General features: G+C 48.6%; 2 protein-coding genes across 3 annotated transcripts; both read left to right on the plus strand.

Annotated features, from left to right (window-relative positions):
• Positions 1-739: 739 nt before the first annotated feature.
• On the plus strand, positions 740-10,900 carry EPS8L3 (EPS8 signaling adaptor L3). The gene is given in 18 exon segments (XM_055083041.1): positions 740-770; positions 928-992; positions 2,710-2,868; positions 3,068-3,217; positions 3,306-3,361; positions 3,779-3,918; positions 4,006-4,121; positions 4,383-4,503; positions 4,589-4,650; positions 4,878-4,952; positions 5,267-5,415; positions 8,377-8,458; positions 8,698-8,729; positions 9,232-9,418; positions 9,604-9,732; positions 10,037-10,110; positions 10,403-10,530; positions 10,782-10,900. Coding segments are annotated over 18 exon segments (1,827 nt in total). The 3' UTR covers positions 10,853-10,900.
• Positions 10,901-13,148: 2,248 nt separating this feature from the next.
• Positions 13,149-16,741, plus strand: GSTM3 (glutathione S-transferase mu 3). Of its 2 annotated transcripts, XM_007106477.4 has the most exons (8): positions 13,150-13,290; positions 13,687-13,762; positions 14,102-14,166; positions 15,565-15,646; positions 15,724-15,824; positions 15,949-16,044; positions 16,134-16,244; positions 16,544-16,741. In XM_007106477.4, exons 1-8 carry the CDS (start codon positions 13,243-13,245, stop codon positions 16,640-16,642), a joined length of 678 nt encoding a protein of 225 aa, XP_007106539.1. In that variant the 5' UTR covers positions 13,150-13,242; the 3' UTR covers positions 16,643-16,741. The 2 variants fall into 2 exon arrangements, with proteins under 2 accessions (XP_007106540.1, XP_007106539.1); XM_007106478.4 differs by lacking the exon at positions 16,134-16,244 and having other exon boundaries at positions 13,149-13,290.
• The last annotated feature ends 8,474 nt before the right edge of the window (positions 16,742-25,215 follow it).

Genomic DNA, 25,215 nt, shown 5'->3' on the forward strand with positions numbered 1-25,215 from the left:
TGTTAAACATCTTTTCATGTGCCTGTTGGCCAACTGTATGTCTTCTTTGGAAAAATGTCTATTCCCTTGAGCTGGAATTTAAAGGGTTGTTTGGGGAGGGACTCTGACCAGAGGGTTCAGAGAATGGAAAGAGACAGAAGATTTAGTAAGACATTCAGGAAAGTACAGATCACTGACACATCCTACAGAGCCCCATCATAAATGTGCGTACAAATGCACGTGCATACACACACACATACACCCACACATACACCCCTCCTGAGTGCGTCCCCAGCTTAAGAGCCAACATTGGCCTCCTCCTAATTTGCAGAATGGAAACAGGCTTGGACAAGAGTCTTGCTTTGGCAGGGAAGGCTGCTGACCCTAATTCCTTCCCTCCAGAAGCTAGGCACACCCATCTGGCATCTTTTACACTCAGGCCCAGGATGGGATCTGGTCCCAAGTTCCTGTCCACCCAGCTTTTCTGAGCCCATTGGAATGAGCTTTACTGGCCAAATAATGGGAAGCTGGGAGCCTGCCTGGGGGCCTCCATGGCCCAGCCAAGACGGAGGGCTCCTCAGCAGAGGGTACATCTGGAGAAGGATCCAGAAAGACCTGTGTTCCAAGCCTCAGACCCGGGTCAGGGATGGGCTGCAACAGCTGTCCCGCCCAGCTCTGCCCCGGTATCCCTCTCCCCAGCCCTGATTGCTGTCTCTTCCGTTCATTTTGGCTTCTAGGGAGTCATCTCAGCAGCGTCAACATGTCCCGGCCCAGCAGCAGAGCCATTTACTGTAAGCTGTCCCTCCAGTGCCCTCTCCCCTTCCCTCCCACTGAGCTCCCTGAACCCCCTGCCCCCATTCCCTCCCTCGCCACGCTGACCAACCCCTATTGCTGTATACATCTCACCTCCTTCTTCTGCCCCCACGCCCTTGCTTTGGGCCACGCCAGTGCACCGGAAGGAGTACCTGCAGAATCTCACCTCAGAGCCCACCCACCTGCAGCACAGGGTGGAGGTGAGTAACCCGGGGGCCCCAGACAGTTTCCTGATTCAACCCAAGTTTTCCCGTGTGTCCACCACCCTGACAAAAAAAACAGACATCTGAGATAAGTCTCTGCCACAGAAGCCAATGGCCTGACCCAGTCAGAGCAGGTGGGCTCGGGTCCAGCAAGCGTAACTGAGCATCTGCTAAATGTGGGGAAGGAAGATGGGCAGTGAAGGCCAGACTAGAGGTTGAGGTGGTGGACGTCCTATCCCCGGGCAGGAACAAGCAGCAGAGGGGATGGGTCAGGAGGCACCTGCCACCACCCCATCCCCGCCTGTCTCCCAGTCCACCCCCTGCCCCAGGAAACTGCTCTTTGCCCAGGATCTGGCACAGCTGGAGGAAGGAATGTGTGAGGTTAGTGGTCCCCGGGTGAGGACTTGAAAGGACCACTGTCTGAGAGCGGAGCTTTCTGGGCTTGGGCTCCCCGGGCAGGCCTGCGCAGCTTAGAGCCTACAATGGAAGCTCTGGCCCTGCGTGGGAAGACAACACTGGCTCTGCCACATCTAGTTGCCTGGAGAGTTGCTGACACCACAGCAAAAGCTCAGACTGGAAGGGTGTGGCAGAGAAGAGAAGACACCAGGTCAGGTTGAAGGTCTGGGGTAGAAACCGCCCCTGGGCCCTCCCGGAGAAAGAAGAAGCAGCGAGGGATGCTGGAGCAACCGTCTGGAGGCTCCAGAGGGCGGCAGAGGTCAGGGCCCCCCAGCCAGCTGGGCTGGGCCCAGGAGCGCTGGGCTTCATGGAGGGATGGGGGTGAGGAACTGGCTTCGGTTAGCTCTAGCAGGCAACAGCAAGAGGAGGCACATCCAGGGTGCCAGGGCATTTGCTCATGATGTCAGCTCTCCTGAATACGCCAGCCGTGTGGACTGGGAGAGGAGCTGGAGCTATGCAGAGGGCAGTGCGGTGGGATCAAGGGGCAGGAGGCAGACGACCTCCCCCCAACAAGGGCCTGGAGGGGAGGGTGAGGGGCAGGACTGTGACTTGAGAAGGCAATGTTTGGATAGGAGAAGGGAGGGGTCTCCTCAAGGATAAAAACACTGCTGGAATGATCAGACTAGCACGGGGCAAGGGCCTGAGTGGAGACAGAGGTCAGTATGGACCTCTCTGGGCAAGAATCAGGGAGCAGGGGGGCTTGACTTCTTCCTGAGAGACTGGGAGGTGATGGATTAGCAGAAGTGGAACACGCCTTCTGGGCATGGCGAACAGCATGAGAAAACGCATGGAGACAGGAACGTTAGGTCGGGAAGGAGATGGACCAGGCTGGGGTGGTGATTCCAAAGAGGGCAAAGGAAGCCGGGGACAGAATTTGAGCATCCTATATATATCCCACCCAGAGAAGTTCAGACTTATTTGTTGGGTAGCTGAAGCCCACGTCTACCACGATCTAGCCCCCTCAGCTGGCCTGGACTGTTAAAGGCCATGACTGTCCTTCCTCCAGAGTCCTAAACCCCCTCCTACAGCCCATCAGACCCTGACTTGGGGGCCCCATCCTAGCCTGACTGCCTCTGGCCATCACACTGGCCCTTGAAGTGTGCTTTATAGGGATTGCCTGGCACTCCCCAACAAGGAGGCCAGGGACATGTCTTCCCCCTCTACCACCTTTCCCCCACCCCCCAGCCCTGCGCATTCCCACCTGTGAACCCCTTCTCCAAACCTTCTCCCAGTCTTGCATCTCCTCCTCTCCCCTCAGCACCTGCTGACATGTAAGCTGGGGACGCAGAGAGTCCAGGAGCCCAAGGATGCCCTGCAAAAGCTGCAGGAAATGGATGCTCAGGGCCGGGTGTGGAGCCAGGACTTGCTCCTGCAGGTCAGGGATGGCTGGCTCCAGCTGCTGGACATCGAGACAAAGGTCAGCCTCCCACCATTCCCCGCAAGGGATCATAGCTGACCCAGGCCATGGGAAAGCAAGCACCAGGCATGAACACCATCGATGCATGTCCCGCATGGCAACCACCCCTCCCCATACATAATACATACCCAGGTCAGGAGGTCCCAGGAGTCAGCCTGGCTCTCAGTGACCTCACAGCTGACCTCTCTGCCTGGCCCAGGAGGAACTGGAATCTTACCGCCTGGACAGCATCAAGGTCATCGACGTGGCCCTCAACACCTGCTCCTACAACTCTGTCCTGTCCATCACCGTGCAGGATTCAGGCCTGCGAGCCACTAGCACTCTGCTTTTCCAGTGCCAGGAAGTGGGGGTGAGTAGGTGTGGAATCCCACAACCATCACCCCCCTACTCCTCCCCGACCCCCCATCCCCAGCCTGTCTGACTGCTGCTTCCTGCAGGCAGAGCGACTGAAGACCAGCCTGCAGAAGGCTCTGGAGGAGGAGCTAGAGCAAAGGTAGGCAGCCTCTGCCCCAGCCCACCTGTAGGACCTCAGAGCTCAGGTCTGGGTGGACAAGACCCTGCCCCACATCTGGGGGAGCCCAGGAGCCTGTGGCCCAATAACATAGGCATTGACCTGGGGAGGGGCCAGGCTGAAATAGGGCACAGATGGGCATATGGGGAAGGGGCTGGGGCTGGGCCCAGTGAACACCGGAGGCTGGCCTCGGAGGCTGACGTGGGACGAACTGGTCCCAGAGAGCAGGCAGCTGAGGCAGGGGAGAGTCAGGGAAGGGTTCAGATGGAGACCAGGGAGCAGAGCTGGTCGGGCTCCTGGAGAGAGGGAGTGGTACCCTCGGGTCCTGGGGCAGAAGGGTGGGCAGTGCCTCTGTCCCAAGAACCCTGTCAAAGCTGTGTCCCCATCATGTGCTCACAGACCCCAATTCGGAGCCCTTCGCCCAGGTCAGGACAGATGCAGGGAGCCTCTTCCGGAAAGGCCGATCCCTAAGGAGCAGGTACCTCCTCTGGAGTGTGGACCCCCTCCAGAACAGCACCACTGGATGACCCCAGAGCACAGTAAGTTTGGGCGTGGGGGCTGGTGGGAGGAGAGGATTCCCATCAAAGATCAAAGAAGTTCTGGGCCATGGTTCCCTTCCATTGCAGACACACCCCCATCCCCAAGGCCCCTGCCACAACACTCCAGCATCCAAAAGTCAAGTGCCTTCACTTCGCCTCCTTCGAGGAGGTCTCCATCCCCCGGGGACCCAGAATGGGATAAGGTAACTGCAGATTGTCTTGGGCTCGTTGAGGATTTTTGGTCCTGGCCCAAGGGAGGACACCAGTCGTCTCCCTCACCCCAAGGAGCCAGGTGCCAGGATGACCAAGGCAGGGCCTGGGCTGAGGAGGGGCACGGAGCCTTGATCAGACCCTGGCCTGGGCCTGAGGCTCGGGCTTGTGGTAGGAGGGGGCGGGGGGTCAGGGTTGGGAGTTCCAGGGTGGGCCTAACTGCCCACTCAGGCCATGGGTTGTTTGGGGTCCAGGAGGTGCTGAACCACATCCTAAGCGACATCGAGCTATTCACGGGAAAGCTGAAGGAGGCCCAGTCAAACACCAGTCGTAAGAAGAAGAGACAAGGGAAGAAAAAGATAAAGTATCAGGGGGGTGAGTGCTGAGGGCCAGGGGAGAGGAGTGGGGCGAGAGTCTTGGGATGATCTGCGACCCGCCACCTTCCCACCTCTCTCTACAGGGATAACAGAGGCACATTACATCGACTGCTTCCAGAAGATAAAGTACAGCTTCAACCTCCTGGTATGTGGCTCCCCACAAGTTCCCCAGCCCTTTCCCCGACCCCACCTCAGCAGTCCCCGCCTATCTTGTCTCATGGACATCCCAAGCTTCTCCAGCTTCTCCCCACTCTTGGGACTTTTGGAGAAATGCCAGGCTCCCCATCAAGGCCCAGAACAACGGGGCCCTGGGGTCCTGGTGAAGGTAGGGTGGGAGGAAGGGTGGTAACAGGCTTCGCCCTGTGTCCTCAGGGAAATCTGGCCATGATGCTGCAGGATACAAGAGCCCCTGAGTTTGTACACCTCCTCTTCCAAATTCTGAACTCCGTGAGTCGGGGCAGGACAGGGTGGTGCAGAGGGACATGCTGAAATTAAGATGAGACAGAGGCCGGGGTGGGAAGTAGGGGGCAGAGGGTGGGTCTGCCCCTTGCTCACCCCAGCACATTCTTCTCCTTGACCCCAAGACACCATCCCCACTATGCACTGTCCTTGACCCCAAGGACACCAGTGGCGGCAGGAAGGAGCAGGCCTGGGGCAACGTGGTATTGCAAAAGTGGGAAGCCAGGGACCCCAGGCCCTTCCCCACTCCTGTCTGGCCCTGCAAGAGCCCAGGCTTCCTGAAAACTTCTGTCCCTCCCCAGATCCTGGAGCAGTGCCCTGAGACTGGCCTAGCAGCCCAAGCGATCTCACCCCTCCTCACCACCAAGGCCATTGATCTGCTGCAGTCCTGTCTAAGCCCACTTGAGAGTAACCTCTGGAAGGGGCTGGGCATAGCCTGGACCACCAGCCAGTAAGTGACGACAAAGCCTGAATGAATCAGAGGCAAGGGACGTGGGGGCATAGGGCAGGACACACAGGGCAGAAGGTAGCAGGCTCTACATTGTGTCTTAAAACAAACAGAAATTCTGTACCCATTAAACAATTAAACAAAACTCTGTACCCATTCTTCCCACTCCCCAGGCCCTGGTAACCTCTATTCTATGAAATATCTCAAAACAAATTGAAAGACTCTACCTGGAGTGTCCAACTTTTAATTAGGCTAAGTACAAACAATGAAAACAAAACAGAATCGCCACTTACCATCACCCACCACTGAAGGAAAGCATTATTTCAGAAAAAAGAACAATTCTTCCCAAGGAAGGAAAGTTGGCAACCTTCTACTAAAATTTTTCTCATTTTTGTCAAGGACCAAGTGAAAACTGTCTCAATTCCTGCCCAGATTTTAACAATTACAGACGTAAGAGATGCTGCAAATGTAACATCAATAAGAGTTGCAACCCACCAGCCAAGGAGCTAAGAGAGAAAGAGATATTCCATGAGGGTGAAACCGTGAGATGGGCAGTTGGGCGGCAAGGCCAAATTGATGAGAGCTGTGCGGAGGGGAGGATGAAACCAGCTTGGATATGCTGAGCTGAGATGTCAGTGGAACCTTCGCAGAGACAGGGTGGCCTGGGCTTTGGGGGAGAGGTCCGACCTGGCTACAAGAGTTTGAGAACAGTCAGTACAGAAGTGATAGTTGGGGCCACCTGGAGGTAAGCACTGCGGTGGGAGCCCCAGAGCTCACTTTAACAAGCATGGTCTGCTCTCCCCAGGGGAGAAGGGCCTGGGGAAACTTCAAGGCAGTGAAAGGAAACAGGGTTAAGGAGGCAAAGAGAAATTCCAGAGAGTTAAAAGGAGAAACAAAAAAGCAGAAGCATGAAAACCAAGAGAGAAGAGGGTTGGGTTTTTTAATATAAATTTATTTATTTATTTTTGGCTGTGTTGGGTCTTCGTTGCTTCATGCAGGCTTTCTCTAGTTGTGGCGAGCAGGGGATACTCTTCGTTGCGGTGCACGGGCTTCTCATTGCGGTGGCTTCTCTTGTTGCGGAGCACGGGCTCTAGGCGTGCGGGCTTCAGTAGTTGTGGCTCGCGGGCTCTAGAGCACAGGCTTAGTTGCTCCGCGGCATGTGGGATCTTTCCAGACCAAAGATCAAATCGTGTCCCCTGCATTGGCAGGCGTATTCTTAACCACTGTGCCAACAGGGAAGTCCAAGAAGAGGGTTTTAGAAAGAGAAATCAACTGGGAAAAAAAACCAGTGGTTCTAGGATTCTTTTTGCCTAATGAGCAGGGTTTTTTTTTTCCAATTCAGCCCCATTAAAGGATTTTTGTGTCCAATTCATCTAAAGACATCAATTATAACTTAATGTAATCAACTTCTTTTATTGTGGTAGAATATACATAGGAAAAAAGTTAAACTATTTTTAAGTGTATAATTCAATGCCATTAAGTACATTAACAATGTTGTGCAACCATCACCACTATCCATTTCCAGAAATTTTTCAGCAACCCAAACAGAAACTCTGTACCCATTAAACAATCAACCAAAACTCTGTACCCATTCCTCTCTTTTCCCAGCCCCTGGTAACCTCTATTCTATTTTCTGTCTCTGTTTATTATTTTAAATATAAAATTAAGTCAGATGTGGCCTAAGATGTTTTCTCATTTCTTAAAGTAACCAAAAATGAACGAATGAATGAAATGAAAGACAGAAACACAGAAAATAGAATAACTAAAGAGTTGTAAAAACTCTCAAAATAGTTAAATTTCAGGTAAATTTTATTCAGGTTATTTGATTTTAGGCAAATCGACCCAAAACTATAAATAACACTAAATTCTGTGGTAATCCAGAAGGATATAGACCATACAAGGCCATTGGATCTGGCAGTCAGGAGATTATCAGGACTTTAGAAGAACTAGTTTCAACAGAGTAATGGCAGAGGTAAAGGCAGGCTGCAAGGAATAATGAAAGAACCAGAGGTAAGAAAATGTAGGCAGGGCATATGGACACATCCTCAAAAAACTGGACAAAGATAAGGTAATAGAATGACAGCTTAAAAGGCACAGTAACAGAGTCAGGGGAAGACTTGAGCATGCTTTTAGGGCAAAGAAAAGGAGCCAATAAAAAAGATTCAGAAGGGGGAATAATTTACTTGTCCCCGTTGAATAAATTAGCTGCCTCCTGTGTCCCATGCACTGTACTATGGATACAGCTCTCAAGGAGTTCAACATAAGTAAGAAACACAGACATGTGAGAATCATGTGCAATTCAGTGTGAGAGGAGCTATAATCCAGGGTGTCTGGAGTTCAGCAGCAGTGCAAAGAGGAAGCATTCACCTCTGCCTCCGAGAGGTAGGGAGGGGACTTCCTCGAAGAGGGGACTTAGCATTTCCCAGGCCGGCAAGCAGAGCATGACTGGAGACCACAAACAGTGCTGCCCCTCCTGCGTGCTAGGCAATGGGTGAGGGGGAGGTTGAGTGGCAAGTACCAGCTCCCACCCTAGAGCCAGCCAGAGTGCTCTGCTGTGATCACAAGGGGGAGTTCCACATACTAACCCGCTAGAAAGAAAGAGATCTGCTGCTGGGGAACTATAACCAGTTAGACCCCGCGGGGGTCTTCCAGCCCTAACGCTCTGTGGTTCTACCACTTTCATTCAAACCCCCCATCAGTGAGATAAAGTACTCATCTCTTCTGGTGTTGATATGTCTGCACTTTCACGGGCAGAGGTGAGGCTGACCCATGGATACCTGCACTGTGGGATTTGTACATGCTTAGCTGTTCGCTCCTATGTGGGTGTCCTGGGGCCTTTGATCAGTGTACATGGGCCACGTCCTCCACTACCTAGAAGATTCCCCAGGCTAGGTCCTGTCATCTCTGCCCTCTCCACATCCCACAGCCTGGCACAGAGTGGACTCAGCCTTGTTCTTTCCCCAGGGCCAACTGGACAGGCAGTGAGCCCCCACCCTACCAACCCACATTCTATGATGGTTGGCAGCTTCCAGAACCTTCCTACCAGGTAAGGGGAGCTTAGCACAGAGTCCTTCCTATTCAAAGCCCTAGTCTCTGGCTGGTTTCCACTATCTCAGTGCAAACCATGGTCACGTGATGCCTAAGTGGTAGGTGGGTTTTGTGTGGTGGGCAGACAGGTGAGGGGATATGAGGCAGCTGTGTGCAGGTGGGTCTGTCGTCTCACACCCCACCTCCCTACCACCACACTGGCTGACATCCTGCTCTTACTCTGTTCTGCCCCTACAGGCACCTTCAAGATACCAAGACTCTACTTCCCTCCGGTATGCCCTGAGTTTAGTCAGGACCATATGGTTCTGGGGAGGGAGGGACAGGGCTGATCCTGTGGATCTGTGGATTCTACATGTCACTGACCTCTGGGCTCTCTTTTAGACAGGCACATACATGTACAGGCACATCTCTCCCCTACCTTGGGTGAAGAGGCAGTTTTTTACCTTCCTAGGCTCCAACCCCTTCTTCTTTCAATACTCCCCACACATACCTCTGACTTCCCAGAGCTTGAGTATTAAGTGCTCAAAGGAGAGCTCAGATACAGAAAATTCCACTGCTGGAAGAGTCTTGAGAAATCAACATTTCAGACCCTTTCTGCTTGTAGAAACCCACACCCCAAGCCCACCTAACAAGGACCTGCCCTCAAAATCTGTGGAAGCCCAAAAGTCACTGTTAGACTCCAAGAGGGAGATAGCTGGGGCTCTGGGCCTGAGACAGGGGCCCAGTCTCTGAGGCCCCACTCTCCGGCCATCCTGACTCTGTCTCCGGGGGTTGTGGGAGAAGCCCTAGGTTAGGGAGCAACTCGCACTTTGCTCAAGAGGAGACACACAACCAAGGACCCCACCCTGTGCCCTCCAGACCCGGACCTGTCAAGCCAGCCCTGAAAATGAAAGTGCTATATGAGTTTGAAGCTAGGAACCCACGGGAACTGACTGTGGTCCAGGGAGAGGTACTGGAGGTGAGGCATGGGCTTGAGCTGATAAAAGGAGGTGGTGGTTGGTGGGAGCTACTGGGAGCATGGAGTGGGTGGCCTAGAGAGGGAGAGGGAAGGTGGGAAAGGGCCAGGAGGGAGAAAGCCTGGTGGGGGAGGGGCAAGGCTGGTCGGACAGAGGCTCCGGTCACCACTGGAGTGACTCTTGGCAGGTTCTGGACCAGAGCAAGCGGTGGTGGCTGGTGAAGAATGAAGTGGGACAGAGCGGCTACATCCCCAGCAACATCCTGGAGCCCCTGCAGTCGGAGTTCCCTGAAAGCCAGAGCGAGTTGCCCCCTCAGGTACTACCCAGCCTAGACTATTCAGAAGCTATAAAACCTGAGTCAGAGGTGGGGGCAGGGAGGATCCAGTGACAAGTGGAGGAGATGGTCCCGGTTCAACTTAATCAGTATTATCACACGCTTACTGTATCCTGAGTTTATTCGTGGGACCAGAGCAGAGAACAAGCCTTGTGCCTATCAGACAAGCGAACCATGGAGTGAGACAAGTGATCTGATGGAAGCCCAGAGAAGGGACCCAGATGATGGTGGCTGTAGGTGGCTCTGAGATGAGATGGCCTCTGACCCCCACTTCCCCTGATTCTAGGCTCCAGGGCTTCGACTTAGCTCAAGGCCTGAGGAGGTCACAGCCTGGTTGCGGGCAGAGAACTTCTCCACTGTGTGAGTGCCAAGTCCCATGGCTTTACCTCTGTAAAGGGCTCAGATAATAATCAGGCACCCATCCCCATCACAAGCGTCTCTTCCAGGGCACTTCTCCCTTCAACCTCAGGAGCTATGAAATTAGTTTCAGCCAATATGTTTATCTTACTCCCTGACCTCCAGATACCCTTTCTGTGAATTCTTCTGTCACCCCAGTGTCCAAGCCCAAACAGTCCTTTCTCCACCCAGACACCCAGGCCGGATCCTTCCGCCCCACCACTGACAGTTTCTGCTGTTTCTGTTCCCAGCACAGTGAAGACTCTCGGGTCCATGACGGGGCGCCAGCTGCTTCACATGAGCCCTAGGGAGCTACAGATGCTGTGTCCCCAGGAGGCCCCACAGGTCCTGGCACGGCTGGAGGCTGTCAGAAGGATGCTGGGGGTGAGGCCACCCTGGGATCTTGACCCCCGCTGGAAGTGTGGGATGATCCCTGAGTGAGAGTGTCAGGTGGACAAGCCAGCAGCCCCAACCCTGGGGTGGCACTCAATGTGTCAGGTCTGGCCACAGGACAGTCCCCCAGGGGCTTGATTTCATGTGCTCAGGCATGCCTTGAAGCTCCTAGCTGATTGCTGGCATCAGCTCTGGGGTCCCTCACCTGCCACCAGCCTCACCTCAACCTTTTCTTTCCTCAGATGAACCCTTAGGCAGCAACTCAAACACCTCCAAGACCAAGACTTTCTCACAAGCAAGATGGCGGATCTGATAACTCTTTAGAGCCCCGAAAATTCTTCTTTCAGGCCCCCAGGTTGCAGCCAACCCCACACCCCAGCTCACACAGCAAAGAAGATGAGCAAGCCCAGAGGTTGAGACAAATGGTGCCCCTTCTTGCTGTGTTGAGAGCTCTCCCCACTTGCCACCTATTTATTGCATCTCTTTCCTGAGCCTGGAGCACTTAAGCCTAGGTTTGTCAGGACTCTGTTTAGCCCCCCTCCTCCCCAATAAAAGTATCTTCAAGCTTGTCATGCATCTCTCTTGCAGCTTCCTCTGGCCCTGATGGAGGCCAAAGGCAGAGAGTCAGGAAGAGCTGGGACACTGGGCATGAAACAGCAGTAGCCCTACATCCATCACTGGGCCAGACTGTTTGAATGTGAGTGGGAATTCACTGGAGCTGACCCAGAATTTGAGAATTATGGTCCAAGCTCTCCTTACTTTCTAAACAAACTCCAAAATAAGGCTATCCTTGACATCTTTATCCTTCTGTGTACATTTCTTCCAGTATATTCCAAGGCACCCAGCACAGTTGAGGGCACAACACTTCACAGGAGCAAGGAGTACGGGGGCTGACAGTGGTAGGTTTTGATCAGCCATACTGGCTGATGATCCAGAGACGCACTAAAAAAGCATGTCGAGTGGTCCACGTTCTACGTGGCAACTTTCTCTTCTAATATTTTGTCCCCTCCTGTTGGGTGGGCTAACTTTGAGCCCCCTCCCCAGCTTGTCTCTTTAGTGGCAGAGCATAGGGAACACTAGACTGGAACATTGGACTGCCTGTGTGAACTCTGGCAAGTCGTTTCACTCTCTGGCTTCCTTTTCTCTCAAACATTAAGTGAAGAGCCTGGACTGTCTGTGGCTTCTAATATTTAGTATACATAGCCTTCTTTAATCTCAGAACTGCCACAGACTGCCCTCCCTACAAAACAGAGGTTGTACTTTCATTGATTTAGTCTACAGATAAGGCTTGATGTACTTATGGATTAAGGGTCCTTAAGATGTTCCCTTAGTCTCTCTAATTGAATTTGTCCATGACCCTAACACTGCCAGAATATTGTATTTTTCGACTGCCTATGTCATCCCCTCAAGTTCCTGGCCTCTGAAAATCATCTCTCTTAGCTGGTAACACTCAATAAGAAAGCAAACATTTTCCCTCACAAAATAGAACAAAAGTGAGACCCTTAAGGTTTGACTTTCAAGGGCAAAAGTTAACCAGAAAAGTTAATTTGGGGGAATGGGGAGAGGAGATATTGACACATTGCCTTCTGGGGCTTCATGGAGCTGAAGGAGTCCTAGAAACAGGGAAACCCTCCAGAACCAGATTAAAAAAGTATGCTCCCCAGATTTCCCAGCAAGGACTGAGATGAGGTGAGACTGTCTGTATATCCAAGCACAAAGGAACTAGCACAAATTGGGCTGACAGACCTAGGTTTGAATCCCAGGCCACCCAAGGAAATTTGAACCTAGGAAGGCAACTCACCCAACCTCTCCAGCCCTCGATAATCTTAATGGGCATAAAACCTACTTCACAAAGTTGTTGTTAAGCTTAAATTGCAATAAATTAGTAACATACGTGAAATACCTAGACTATTGACTAGCATATCATAGGTGTTCCATAACTGTTAGTCTTATACCCAAGTTAATTTGTGACTGGCCTGTTATCTTAGGAGGAGAAATCCAGGCATTATAAATCCGTCTGTCCCAATGTATTTGTACTTTTTTCCTTTCTTCTTTTAGTGAACTGTCCTTTTAAAAAGTCTCATCTTTGCTTCAGCCAAACTAAGGGGGAAATGTGAGTTCCCAAACCCAGGCTAGGGGGTCTTAGAACACGGGGGCTCTGTGTTCTAAATGGCTGTGCTGTAGAGGCCAGGCCAGACACCTAACAAGCAGCTCCGAACTCCTCCCCATCCACTCTCAATGCACACGCCAAAGATAGAGATTCCCTGGTGGTCAGTCTCAGTCGCCTCCTGGTTCTTGCCCACCTCCCCCCAAACCCCCCACCCCCGCTAGATAAATATTTATGGCATGAATCGCACTCTCCCGGGTTAACCAGGGCCCTCACCGCCTAGGCTGTTAGGGCTCCTCCCACCCTAACTGACACTAGTAAACAAACACAGTTCGGCTTCACGCGTTGAGAACGCAGAGACCCAAACCCAGGTCCGGGTCACTCTCCTCCCCTGCCTAGCCCGGGGATGGTCCGCCCCCAACCCCAGGGACCGCAGAAGTCGCGCCTGCGCGTGGCCAGGCGGACGCTCGGTGGGAGGGGAAAACGACGGTGGGGGCGGAGTCAGGCGCGCACGTTGGTGCCACCTACTTACGTCGGGTATAAAGCCCCTCTCGTTGGCCATCTACCCCTAGTCCCCGAAGGCACGCAGCAGCAAAATGTCGTTGAAGTCGACCATGGTTCTGGGTTACTGGGATATTCGCGGGGTGAGTGCCGTCTCAACTGCCAAGACGCTCTGTCTCGTAGACGGACGCGGAGGTGGCCGGGGGCTCACAGTCAGTGGTCTCCGAGAGAAGGGGTTCTACTCGGGGGCCAAACCTCCTACGCCGCGACGCTTAACGCAGCGCGGCCGGCCCCAGCCGAGCTCCTGGGCCGCGGAGGCCAACCCCTGCCCCGCCTCTGGATACGCTGGCCTTGGGGAGAGGGGCTGAGGGCAGCAAGCCCAACGGGGTAGGTCTCAGGAGCCGCTTAACTACCCCCTCGTCGGGATGCAGCGTCTGGGCAACCCTGGGCCGGAAGGGGGCGGGGGCATTGGCAGGCGGGGTTTGGGGGTGCCGTTGGGAGCTGTGCAGATGCTGACGGGGAGCTTTTTTACTCCCCAGCTGGCGCATCCCATCCGCATGCTCCTGGAGTTCACGGATACAGCCTATGAAGAGAAAAGATACACGTGCGGGGAAGGTAATGCCCCTCTGGTGCCAGTGCGATGCCGCGCTAAGGCGAGCAGGCCCTCCAACTGTCCCTGTCTTCTTCTGCCCTGAGGGTGGCATCACGACGAGGTCGGGTGGGACTTATGCCCCAATCACCTGGGAGCTCTCTGCTGTGTCCAGTGTGGGGAGAGAGCTGGGGATTCTCCCTCTGCCATAGCCCAACCCTGTCTTAACATTTTATGAGTAATGGTTAAGCTTTGGGGGCCTGGGTATGTGAGGTATTGGAATTAGGGTGTGTCTTTAGATCTTTCCACTCTCCTCAGGTCGGATATTAAGGAGGTTGGATCCGACTTCATTCTCTCTCTTACAGCTCCTGACTATGATAAAAGCCAGTGGCTGGATATGAAATTCAAACTAGACCTGGATTTTCCTAACGTAGGTGGCTTTAGGAGAAGAGGGGACAGAAGGGAAGGCCTTCAAGTATATCCTTGCTCCTTTCCTCTCTATTTTAAGGGGATCTAGAATATGGGCTCTTAATCTGGATAGAATAGATAGAATTCAGGGGTCCTTGAACTTAGATGAAGAAAAAATTACATTTTCATTTCCACTAACTACTAACTAAAAGTTAACAATTCCTTCTGTTGTGAGTATAGGCAATCAGTGACCTTGATTATTAGCCATGCCTGTGACTTTGTCACTAGTAGAAAATGGATATTTTTGTATTATATTAATGTGTTGCAGATATTATAAATAAATATTATTTACACTTATCATATTTTGAAAGTATGATAGTTATTACCTCTTGTTATTTAATGCATTCATAGGCACATATTACTCTTAAAATTTTGTTATTTTAATATTATATAAATCGTGTAAATATATGTAATTTGCTTTATGCATTTAAAAACCTGTTCTAAGAAAGGGTCCCGGGCTTCCCAGGTGGCGCAGTGGTTAAGAATCCGCCTGTCAATGCAGGGGACATGGGTTCAAGCCCTGGTCTGGGAAGATCCCACATGCCACGGAGCAACTAAGCCCGTGGGCCACAACTAATGAGCCTGTGCTCTAGAGCCCATGTGCCACAACTACCGAAGCCCACACGCCTGGAGCCTGTGCTCCACAACAAGAGAAGCCACCGCAATGAGAAGCCCACACACTGCAACGAAGAGTAGCCCCCGCTAGACACAACTAAGGAAAGCCCACGTGCAGCAATGAAGACCCAGTGGGATTGCAGCCAAAAATAAATAATTTTTTAAAAAGAAAGAAAGGGTCCATGGCGTGCACATACGCGGACACACACACACACACACACACACACACACACACACACACACACACACACACACACACACACACACACACACACACACACACACACACAGAACAACTACCGAAGCCCACACGCCTGGAGCCTGTGCTCCACAACAAGAGAAGCCACCGCAATGAGAAGCCCACACACTGCAACGAAGAGTAGCCCCCGCTAGACACAACTAAGGAAAGCCCACGTGCAGCAATGAAGACCCAGTGGGATTGCAGCCAAAAATAAATAATTTTTTAAAAAGAAAGAAAGGGTCCATGGCGTGCACATACGCGGACACACACACACACACACACACACACACACACACACACACACACACACACACACACTAAGCACCCCTGTCTAGAATCAGGTGCGGACCCAGTTACTAACTTTTGCTTACTCTCTTCTTTCTCCTGACACAGCATCTTCTCTCTACTGTTCACTTCCCTGCAAGTCTTATCTTTCCCAGGAGAGAGAGGCAGGTAGGCAAGAGAGAGTCAGGTTGTTCATTTGGCCTGTCCTTTTCCTTCCAGCTGCCCTATCTCATGGACGGTAAGAACAAGATCACCCAGAGCAATGCCATCTTGCGCTATATCGCCCGCAAGCACAATATGTGTGAGTGGGGTAGGGCTGGTGAGGTGAGGGCTGCTCATCTGGGGGTGGATAAGGCCAAATGACAGTTTGGCCTACAGGTGGTGAGACTGAAGAAGAAAAGATTCGAGTGGACATGATGGAGAACCAAATAATGGATTTTCGCATGCAACTGACACAACTCTGCTACAACCCTGACCACGTGAGTTTCCTTAGCAGGAAGGCATCAGGAAAAAGGAGCATTTAGGAACCCAAGTGTTAATTCTGCTCCATTCGCATGCAGATGATGACAGCTATTCTCACTTTCCCTTTTACTTCTCTCCCAGGAAAAACTGAAGCCTCAGTACTTGGAACAGCTACCTGGACAGCTGAAACAGTTCTCCTTGTTCCTGGGGAAATACTCATGGTTTGCAGGGGAAAAGGTAGGAAGAAAGGAAAAGGAGGGGATCCCTTTCTATCTCTGCAGGTGTTAATGAACTCCCCAGACCTGATGATCTTATCGTCCCTCTAGCTCACCTATGTGGATTTCCTCACCTATGATGTGTTAGATCAGAACCATATCTTTGAGCCCAAGTGCCTGGATGAATTTCCAAATCTGAAGGCTTTCATGTGCCGTTTTGAGGTGATGCTCCCTGCACCTTTCTGTTACAAAAACAGACTCCCCCGGGCCCCAAGGGACCCCATTGTGGTAGATTCTTGCCCAACACCAGCTTTTGCCTAAAGGAATCAAGGTTGGACACCTCTAAGCCTTTAAGTCTTGGGAAGGCCCTGGCTTCTATACCTTGAAGGCACTGTGTACAAGAAATGGCAGGGGTGAGGGGCTTGGGGCTGGAGTCAGGCAGCATGTGAGTGTTGCTGTTTTGGAATGGGTCTTTTGGCTGGGTTAGAGTCTTTTTAAGGTTTGGTGTGCTTTCCCTTCAGGCCTTGGAGAAAATAGCTGCCTACATGCAGTCTGACCGCTTCTTTAAGATGCCCATCAACAACAAGATGGCCCAGTGGGGCAACAAGAGAATATGCTGAGCAGGAGGCATACTTGCACTGCTTGTTTTGTTCCATCCTGTCCCTAGGGGACCTGTACTTTCTCTTCTCTGCTCTTTTCAATAAATAGCACTGAGGCTACTGGTGTCCAGCTGGATGTCTCTTGGGAGTAAAGGCCAAAGGAGAGTAAGGACATGTTATTTCAATCACTGCAACGTTGACATTCCCCCACCCCACACCTGAGTTCAAGGGCTAGAGGTTCTTGCCCAGCCCTTCAGAGTATTAGAAATAAAGGTGAGATTGCACAGCTGTAGATGACAAGTGTGTTAAATGAGACTAGAGCCCCTGTGAAGACCTGGTGAAGATAAGTAAAACTGTGTGGTACTATGAACTCAACAGAACTGGAGTTCAGAAACAGACCCTTATATATGTGATAAAAATGATATTTCAAACTGGTAGACTAACCAATATATAGGAGTGGGACAGTTACTTAGCAATTAAAAATAACAGACCCTGGGCTTCCCTGGTGGCGCAGTGGTTAGGAATCCGCTTGCCAATGCAGGTGGCAAGGGTTTGAGCCCTGGTCTGGGAAGATCCCACGTTCCGCGGAGCAGCTAAGCCCATGTGCCACAACTACTGAGCCTGCGCTCTAGAGCCTGTGAGCCACAACTACTGAGCTCACACACTGCATCTATTGAAGCCCGTGCGTTCTAGAGCCCGTGCTCCACAACAAGAGAAGCCACCGCGATGAGAATCCTGTGCACCGCAACAAAGAGTAGCCCCCGCTCGCCACAACTAGAGAAAGGTCACGCGCAGCAACGAAGACCCAACACAGCCAAAAATAATAAATAAATAAATTTATTAAAAATAATAATAATAGACCCATACTTCATACCATTCACTAAAATTAAGTCATCTGGAGTTTAAGGCCCAATGTTAAACACAAAGCTCTAGAAGTATTAATGAAAACGTATGAATGTTTGTGATCATAGGGTAGGAAACATTTCTCTAAGACATTTTAAAAAGCTATAAAGGGAAAGATTTACAAATTCAACATTATTCCACATAGAAATTTTTTGTGACAAAATGAAATGACAAGTGAGATAAAGGACCAGTATAGAGACTATGTAAAGAACTCTTATTAAGGCAACTCAGATTTGTTTTTTTTTAATTGAATATAGTTCCCTATGCTGTACAATAAGTCCTTACTGTTTATTTTATATATACTAGTGAGTGTCTGTTAATCCCAAACTCCTAATTTATGCCCTGCCACCGCCTTTCGCCTTTGGTAACCATAAGTTTATTTTCTATGTCTGTGAGTCTGTTTCTGTTTTGTAAATATGTTCATTCGTATCTTTTTTAGATTCCACATATAAATGATATATATGTCTTTGTCTGACTTACTTCACTTCGTATGATAATCTCTAGGTCCATCCATGTTGCTGCAAATGGTATTATTTCATTCTTTTTTATGGCTGAGTAATATTCTATTGTGTCTATATACCACATCTTCTTTATCCATTCATCTTTCAGTGGACATTTAGGTTGCTTCCGTGTCTTAGCTGTTGTAAATAGTGCTGCTATGAACATTGGGATGCATGTATCTTTTTTAATTAGAGTTTTCATCTTTTCTGGATATATGCCCAGGAGTGGGATTGCCGGATCATATGGTAACTTTATTTTTAGTTTTTTGAGGAACCTTCATACTGTTCTCCATAGAGGCTGCACCAATTTACATTCCCACCTTCAGTGTAGGAGGGTTCCCTCTTCTCCACATCCTCGCCAGCATTTATTATTTGTAGACTTTTTGATGATGGCCATTATGACTGGTGTGAGGTGATACCTCATTGTGGAGGCAACTCAGTTTTTTTTAAATGGACAAAAATCTATGAACAGATGATTTATGGAAATAGAAATATTGATGGCCAAAGAAAGTTCAAAAAATGTTTATAATCCAAGAAACTGCAAATTATACCAGTAAGAGGACCATTTTTCAGATGAACAAATTTAAAGTTCGTGAAGTGTTGGCAAAGCTTGGGAAATTGATAAGGATTTCTTGCTGGTGAACTTGTGAATTGGTATAGCTACTTTGGAGGACAATTTGTCAATATCTTCTAAAATTCAAATCATATCCTGTGGCCCAACAAAGATGACCTTGCTTCCCCAAACCCAGTAAGGTAGAAAGAGTCTCCTGGAAAGAGGGATACTACAGTCCTATGTAATATAATCAAGGAAATGACATCCCATTACTTTTGCTGCAGTTTATTAGAAGAAATCATAGGTCCTGCCTACACTCAGGGGGAGAGGATTTCATAAGATCGTTGAGTACCAGAAGGTGGGATTATGAGGGCCATTTTAGAGTCTGTTCACCACAGGGAAGAGGCAAGGAAATGGGAAATTGGCCTTGCAGTCCCCTGAGAAAAGAATCCTGGGAAAAAGTGATGACAGAAGAGAGCACCATGGCAATTATAAAGGAGAGGTTTTAAAAGCATAGGTCCATATTGCACCTGAATTCCAGATAGACTGTAGAAAAATCACATGTTCCAAATTTTTCTAGTTATTATGTTTGTTAGGGAAAATCCATTTAACGGTTATCCAAAACCAAGAAAGCAGAGAAGGTCACTGAGGAACAGATCCATTCCACAGGAGATGTGTCTCCCCCAGGTCCCAACTGCCCCTAACTTTAATTCTAAGACGGACAAGAAGAGAACACTCTCACAGTGGTTCCCTTCAAGGAAAGAAGGGAAGCGGATGCCCTATCATCCCAGAGGCACAGAGATCGCACAAGTGTGAAACTAGTAGACTAGTGATGGGTTTGTGCAAGTAGCATCAATAAGAACTTTTTAAAACAAAAAACTTGTGATAGCTGAATTGAATTTGGTGGAGGAGTTCCCCAAAAAGTATTAGGGAAATTCATTTGTATTCATTGTTGAGCAACTGGATTAAGGCATTTCCAGTTCAGAAGGAAATAACTTATGTGATTCAAGAAAAATTTGTGGAGTTATTTCATTGATGGGATGGGTGGAGTGAGGGACTCTGATGTGTGTGGGCATGGATCTGCCTTTAAAGACAATTTAAGGGCTTATGAAAACACCTGGACTTGGTACAAAAATTGCATTTTCCTTATCCTTCAGCTGCAGGACTAGGTGGCCCAATGAGCCATATGGATACAAAGGGATTTAAGGAGTTCAGGTGGATGGTAGGGGAGAGGGAAGGAAGTGACATTTAGCCAGTGATATTTCTAATGTGCAGGCTTGCTCATGTCACTCCCCTGCTTGAATATGGCTAATGGCTTCTTAGGCCTCGGGAAAAAAGACAGTCTCCTCCAGTTTACAAAATTCTTCATAATCTGACCTCTGCTTCCTTTCCAGCTACATCTCTTGGCAGGCGCCCGCCTCTTTCCCTGCCCTGGAGCACTGGGTTCTAGCTTTTCTGAATTCCCTAGACTCTAGAGTCAGGCTACCTGGGTTCGGGTCCTGGCTCTGCTACAGTAAACTCTGGCCTCCTGTGCCTCTGTACCTTCTCTGACAAATGAACCCTCCCTCACTGGAACCTTGTAAGGAGTAAGCCAGTGTTTTTAAAACATTTAGAATGGATGGATGCTATATAAATTTGTAAGTATAAATTATCCAGAAGCACCATGTTCTCTTTTATCTTCATGCTTTTGGACTTGCTGTGCCCCCTGCCTGGAATGCTTTTGCTCTGGCCAACTAAGCCTGCCTAATGCCTATTCATTGTGTTAAGGTAAGCTTGAGAAGCCCCTGCCTAGAGGAGCCACAGCTGATAACCCTTGTGGGAAGCATTGGTGATGGTCACCAAAGATTTCTGATTGTTTTCTTTTTAGGGAAGCTTCATTACCCTCTTGAAGTTGCGTGTAACATTCTGACTTGCTCTGGCCAATTAAAAGCAGTGGAAATTATACACGTTTTCCAGGCAGAAGCTTTAAAAGCCAGTGTGGGAGTGGCCATATCTGCTTCCAACTGCTGTCATGACTGAGAGCAGGTCCCAAGCAGAAGCCTCCATCAGTTTGGGTCTCTGACAGACCACGAAAACCAGGGCCTGTTGACCACAGTGGACGTGAAGCATAAGCAAGAAATAAATATGCATTAAGCCACTGGGGTTTGGTTTATCCTGCTGGACATCCCTCCACCTCCCCCCAGCTAATTTAAATGCACTGACTTTTAAAATCCCTGTACCTACAGGATTCAGTGTTCTCCTCCATCAGCACTTTCCACACTGAACTCTAATTGCTGGTTCAAATGTCTGTCTCTGCCACTAAACTGTACGTTGCCTGAGAGCAGGGAGTGTGACTTAAGCCAATTTTTTTTTTAATTTGGAGCTTGTATTGAGCCTGACACAAAGTAGACACAACAGTGCATAGATTCCCTTCCTTCTAATGAGAATGGAAGGAGAAAAGAAGAGTTTGCTTCAGAAAAGTGCTTCATGCTCTCAAGGAACTTTAAAAATTTCTCTTTGTTCTGGTTGGGAGACAACACAACACGAAATGCCCTGGTCTTGAAGCAGATGGCTGAAGTGCTTGGAGTCAGCACAGAAGTTCAGGTTCAGGGAGGTCCCGGGGATCAGCAAAGAACTCTTGAGTCTGGAGGGTGGGTGATGAGATTTCGTGGTCTGGCGTGCTCCTTGCTTAGGCCAAATTGTAATGAAACATTGCTGAGGACCAACAGGCATGAGCTCTTAGTGGTTTTGGGGGGGCTTTTCAATAGAAATAACTATAGGTGCTTCACACATGAGATTTAAATCCAGAAGAAAAGATTATATAGATGTGAGTATGTTTGAATTTCAAATGAATAGGTGCTGCTGTGCAGAGGACACATGGAGACCCAGGGCCAACCTGAGGTTACTGTCATTAGAGCGGGTGTTTACAGTGGTGGCGAGGGGTGGGAATAGAATAAACAGGATAATGTTCATGCTGTGTGAGAAGTTGGAGGAAAAATGAGGAGAGATCTGTATCTTATCTTCTGTGGTGTAATGTTTCCAACTGTATTAATAGATTTTTTTTTTAACTGTGACTGAAACCGTATCTGCTTCCTTCCAAAATTATGTTTAAAATGGGAAGAAAAGTAGAAGAATGTAGGAAATGCAGAGTGGCTGTTGGGCCTTTTAGGCAGGACTATGATTTTTCGGGGGGTGTGGCTACCCCACCAAGGAGAGTCTGGGAAAAGCCAGATTTGATTAAATAGGAATAGGACAATGGGCATGTTCTGGAATCCACCAGGACTGGACCCTCTTCTTTGCTTCCAAGTCTTGAGTTACCACGTAGAGCAGGCTGGTCTCTGTGTCTCTCATCAATCAGGTGGTAGACTAATAAAGTGGGACGATCGTGAACCTGGAAGTGGGGTCACCAGAGGGATGGACACAAGAGCCGATCCAGGGAGTAATTTTAGTTTGCAGGTATCAATGTTTAATATAAAAGCCTTATTATGCAGCATCTCTTTGGAATCCTCTCACCAAAGTTGGGCGTCCCATAAGCATTGTAGATAAATGCAAAACAGCTTATCTGCAAATATGAGTGCAGGCTGTTTTCTATTAAATTATAGAACTCGCTTAATTTCCCATTTTACACCTCCCATTCCCTTACTACTTCATATGGAATGAACTGGAAGTCACTGACATTATGCTTTAGTCTGTCATTTTCAAAATATCAATCTGAATGTCACCCAGAGATGCCAAACTTGGAACTGGATGCAGTAGTTGATGACACTTTGGGTGGTTCCTGTTTTGGGTGGAAGAGGGTGCACGTGTTTTTGTTGGTACAGGGATGGTTGCATGAGTGTCTTGTGGTGGCTTGTAGGGATGATTGTTTGGAAATGCGCATGTGGAAAAGGTTATGTTTCTGTTAGGCATCTATATCCTCTGCATCTTTTAAACATCATTCTTATAGGTGGGGAATTTCTCACATTATAGGTCCCACCTCCCCAAGGTAAAAGATTGCTAGTTGACACTTGATATCCCATCTCCCCATCTTCTGTTGTCACAGAATCTCCACTTCTGCTGGGCATGTTACTTCCCAGGCGGAAGACGTCATTTCCAAAATGATTAAGTTCTATCCAATGAGATATAAATAGAAGTGTTCTCCGTTACTTCCAGGAAGTTTCTTTAAGAGGGAACGAGCAAGCCCCATTCCTCTGTCTCCCTCCTGCTGTCTGGAACACAGGCGTGACAGGGCTTTACCAGCCGTTTTGTGTCTATGAGGTGACATAGAGAATGGAAAACACCTCCTGAGGATGATGAAGCATAAAGTTAAGAAACTAAGTCATTAAACCTACTACGAAGCCAACATTCCCAGCGCTTAACTATCTACCTCCAGATCTTTTTTCACATGAGAAATAAACTTCTGTCTTATTTAAGCCACTGTTATTATTTAGTTAAATACAGCAGAACTTAACCCTAACTAATTCACTTGCTCTTCCAGCCTCCCTTGTGGCTGAGGCATGGGCCTGTGACCCAGGCTCTGTTAACTGCACACGGTGGTACGGGACCTCAGTTCCAAAGAGGCAGTCCCTGAGAATTTATCTGGCACGGGTAGTGGTGGAGGGATCAGGATTTTGGAGGCAACAGTGGTGACACATTCGCCTCCAGTGCCACATGTCAGGGTTAGGAGCCCCAGGGTCTGTGCCCAGCAGTGGCTGTGGGGTTGTCTCTAGGACAGTCCCACTTGTGGTTAGGCACACTTTCTAGCTACCCAGCTTCCAATGCCAACTCCTTGTCCCTCCCAGGGATTCAGTGAGCTACCTGATACCTCTAAAAAATTATTTTCCTGTTTCAGCAACAAGGAACACTAAAGGATATGCCACTCCCCTTAGGTCTATCTGAAGATAAACATCTTATCTTTAATACCTTAGTCTCTATCCTACCTGCTTGAAACCACTGGCTTAAACCCAAGGTTTCTCCTTGTCTTGAGTTTAACCTTTAATCTTCACTCTCCTGGGTGTGGGAGAGACTGCAACTATCCACCAAATCTATTCTTCTGTTGAAATATGTGTCTACCCTTGTGACTAGGTAAAGCCACACAACTGATCACAAATGGAATGTGGTCAGTTGTGATGTTTGCAACTTCTGCCTCACTTGTATAATGGGAAGTTGCTTCCTTGGGTTTGCTCTATTTTCTTTGCCATACTCATGATATAGCTGCAACCAAGGAAATGAGGAAGCAGCCTTACAAATGGCAGAGCCACAGGATGGAAGGAGCCTGAGTTCCTGAATAACTTCATGGAGCAAAACTGCCTCAACAGCCTGGACTATTCCCCATGGGACATGAAGGAAGACTAAACTTCCATTTTCTGTAGGCTGCTGGCTTGGGGTCTCTATCAGCTTCATCTTTATCTGCTGATACAATGATAATGGAGGAATACTAGGCATGGAACTTGTAATTAACAGCAGGTAATTACATGTCAATGCAGGAGACCCCGATGCAGGCAGCATGTTCTCAGAATGTGTCTTGTTTTCTCGTTCTAGAGGGAAAGGTGCACATTGAACACGTTGAATGGTGTAGGAGCACTGCCATGAGGTGCCAAAGAATCCCAAGTCTTGAGAACTCTGCCAGATCCCAACCACAAGAAAATTCATCTTTTTTGGTTGCCTCAGTTTGAAGTACATACATTCTACTGCTTCTACCCCAGACTTTAAAATGTATGTCTTTACCTTTTATAATTTTGACCACAATGATTAGAAAAACTTCATTTGCAACTGACTTCATTATCACATATTCCCTCTTTTTTTAAGGATTGAGTTATTTTGCTCCTTTTTTCCTTGATAATCACCTTTTACATTTCAAATCTAAGATTTAAGCTTTAACGTAGCTATGCCCTTTTAACTTGAGCTTCTAAATCATGAGTAGGGAAACTAAGTCCACCTGTTTTTGAAGTTCTATTGGAATACAGCTCCATCCATTCATTTATGTATTGTCTATGGCTGCTAAGGGGACCAGTTGTCACAGAGACCATATGGACCACAAAGCCAAAAACATTTACTGACTCATCTTACCAGTTTCATTAACTTTTAGCTCTGCTAGACTTTTTTTTCTTCATGTCAGATTTATTTTTGATCTGGGCATTTTTTCCCGCTCTCTCATGTCTTTTTTAAAAATTGAAGTATAGTTGATTTATGGTGTTGTGTTAGTTTCAGGTGTACAGCAAAGTGATTCAATTATACACAAACACACATTCTTTTCTTTCAATTCTTTTCCATTATAGATTATAAAAAGATATTGAATATAGTTCCCTGTGCTATACAGTAGGTCCTTGTTGTTTATCTATTTTATATACGTAGTGTGTATCTGTTAATCCCAAACTCCCTAATTTATCCCTCCCTGCCCCCACCCTTACCCCTTTGGTAACCGTAAGTTTGTTTTCTATGCCTGCGTATCTGTTTCTCTTTTGTAAATAAGTTGGTTTGTATCATTTTTTAGATTCCACATATAAGTGATATGTGGTATTTATCGTTCCCTGTCTTACTTCACTTAGTATGATAATCTCTAGGTCCATCCACGTTGCTGAAAATGACATTATTTCCAATTTTATGGCTCAGTAATATTCCATTGTGTGTGTGTGCGTGTGTGTGTGTGTGTGTGTGTGTGTGTCACATCTTCTTTATCC

This window comes from Physeter macrocephalus, unplaced genomic scaffold (genome assembly GCF_002837175.3).
Source record: "Physeter macrocephalus isolate SW-GA unplaced genomic scaffold, ASM283717v5 random_501, whole genome shotgun sequence".
Lineage (NCBI taxonomy): Eukaryota > Metazoa > Chordata > Mammalia > Artiodactyla > Physeteridae > Physeter > Physeter macrocephalus.

Excerpts from the sequence above, each read along its gene's own strand:
- GSTM3 (XM_007106477.4), top strand. The coding sequence starts at position 13,243 with ATGTCGTTGAAGTCGACCATGGTTCTGGGTTACTGGGATATTCGCGGG. Across the intron at positions 13,291-13,686 it reads GTTACTGGGATATTCGCGGG|CTGGCGCATCCCATCCGCAT; the intron begins GTGAGTGCCGTC and ends TTTACTCCCCAG. Across the intron at positions 15,825-15,948 it reads TCTGCTACAACCCTGACCAC|GAAAAACTGAAGCCTCAGTA; the intron begins GTGAGTTTCCTT and ends CTTCTCTCCCAG.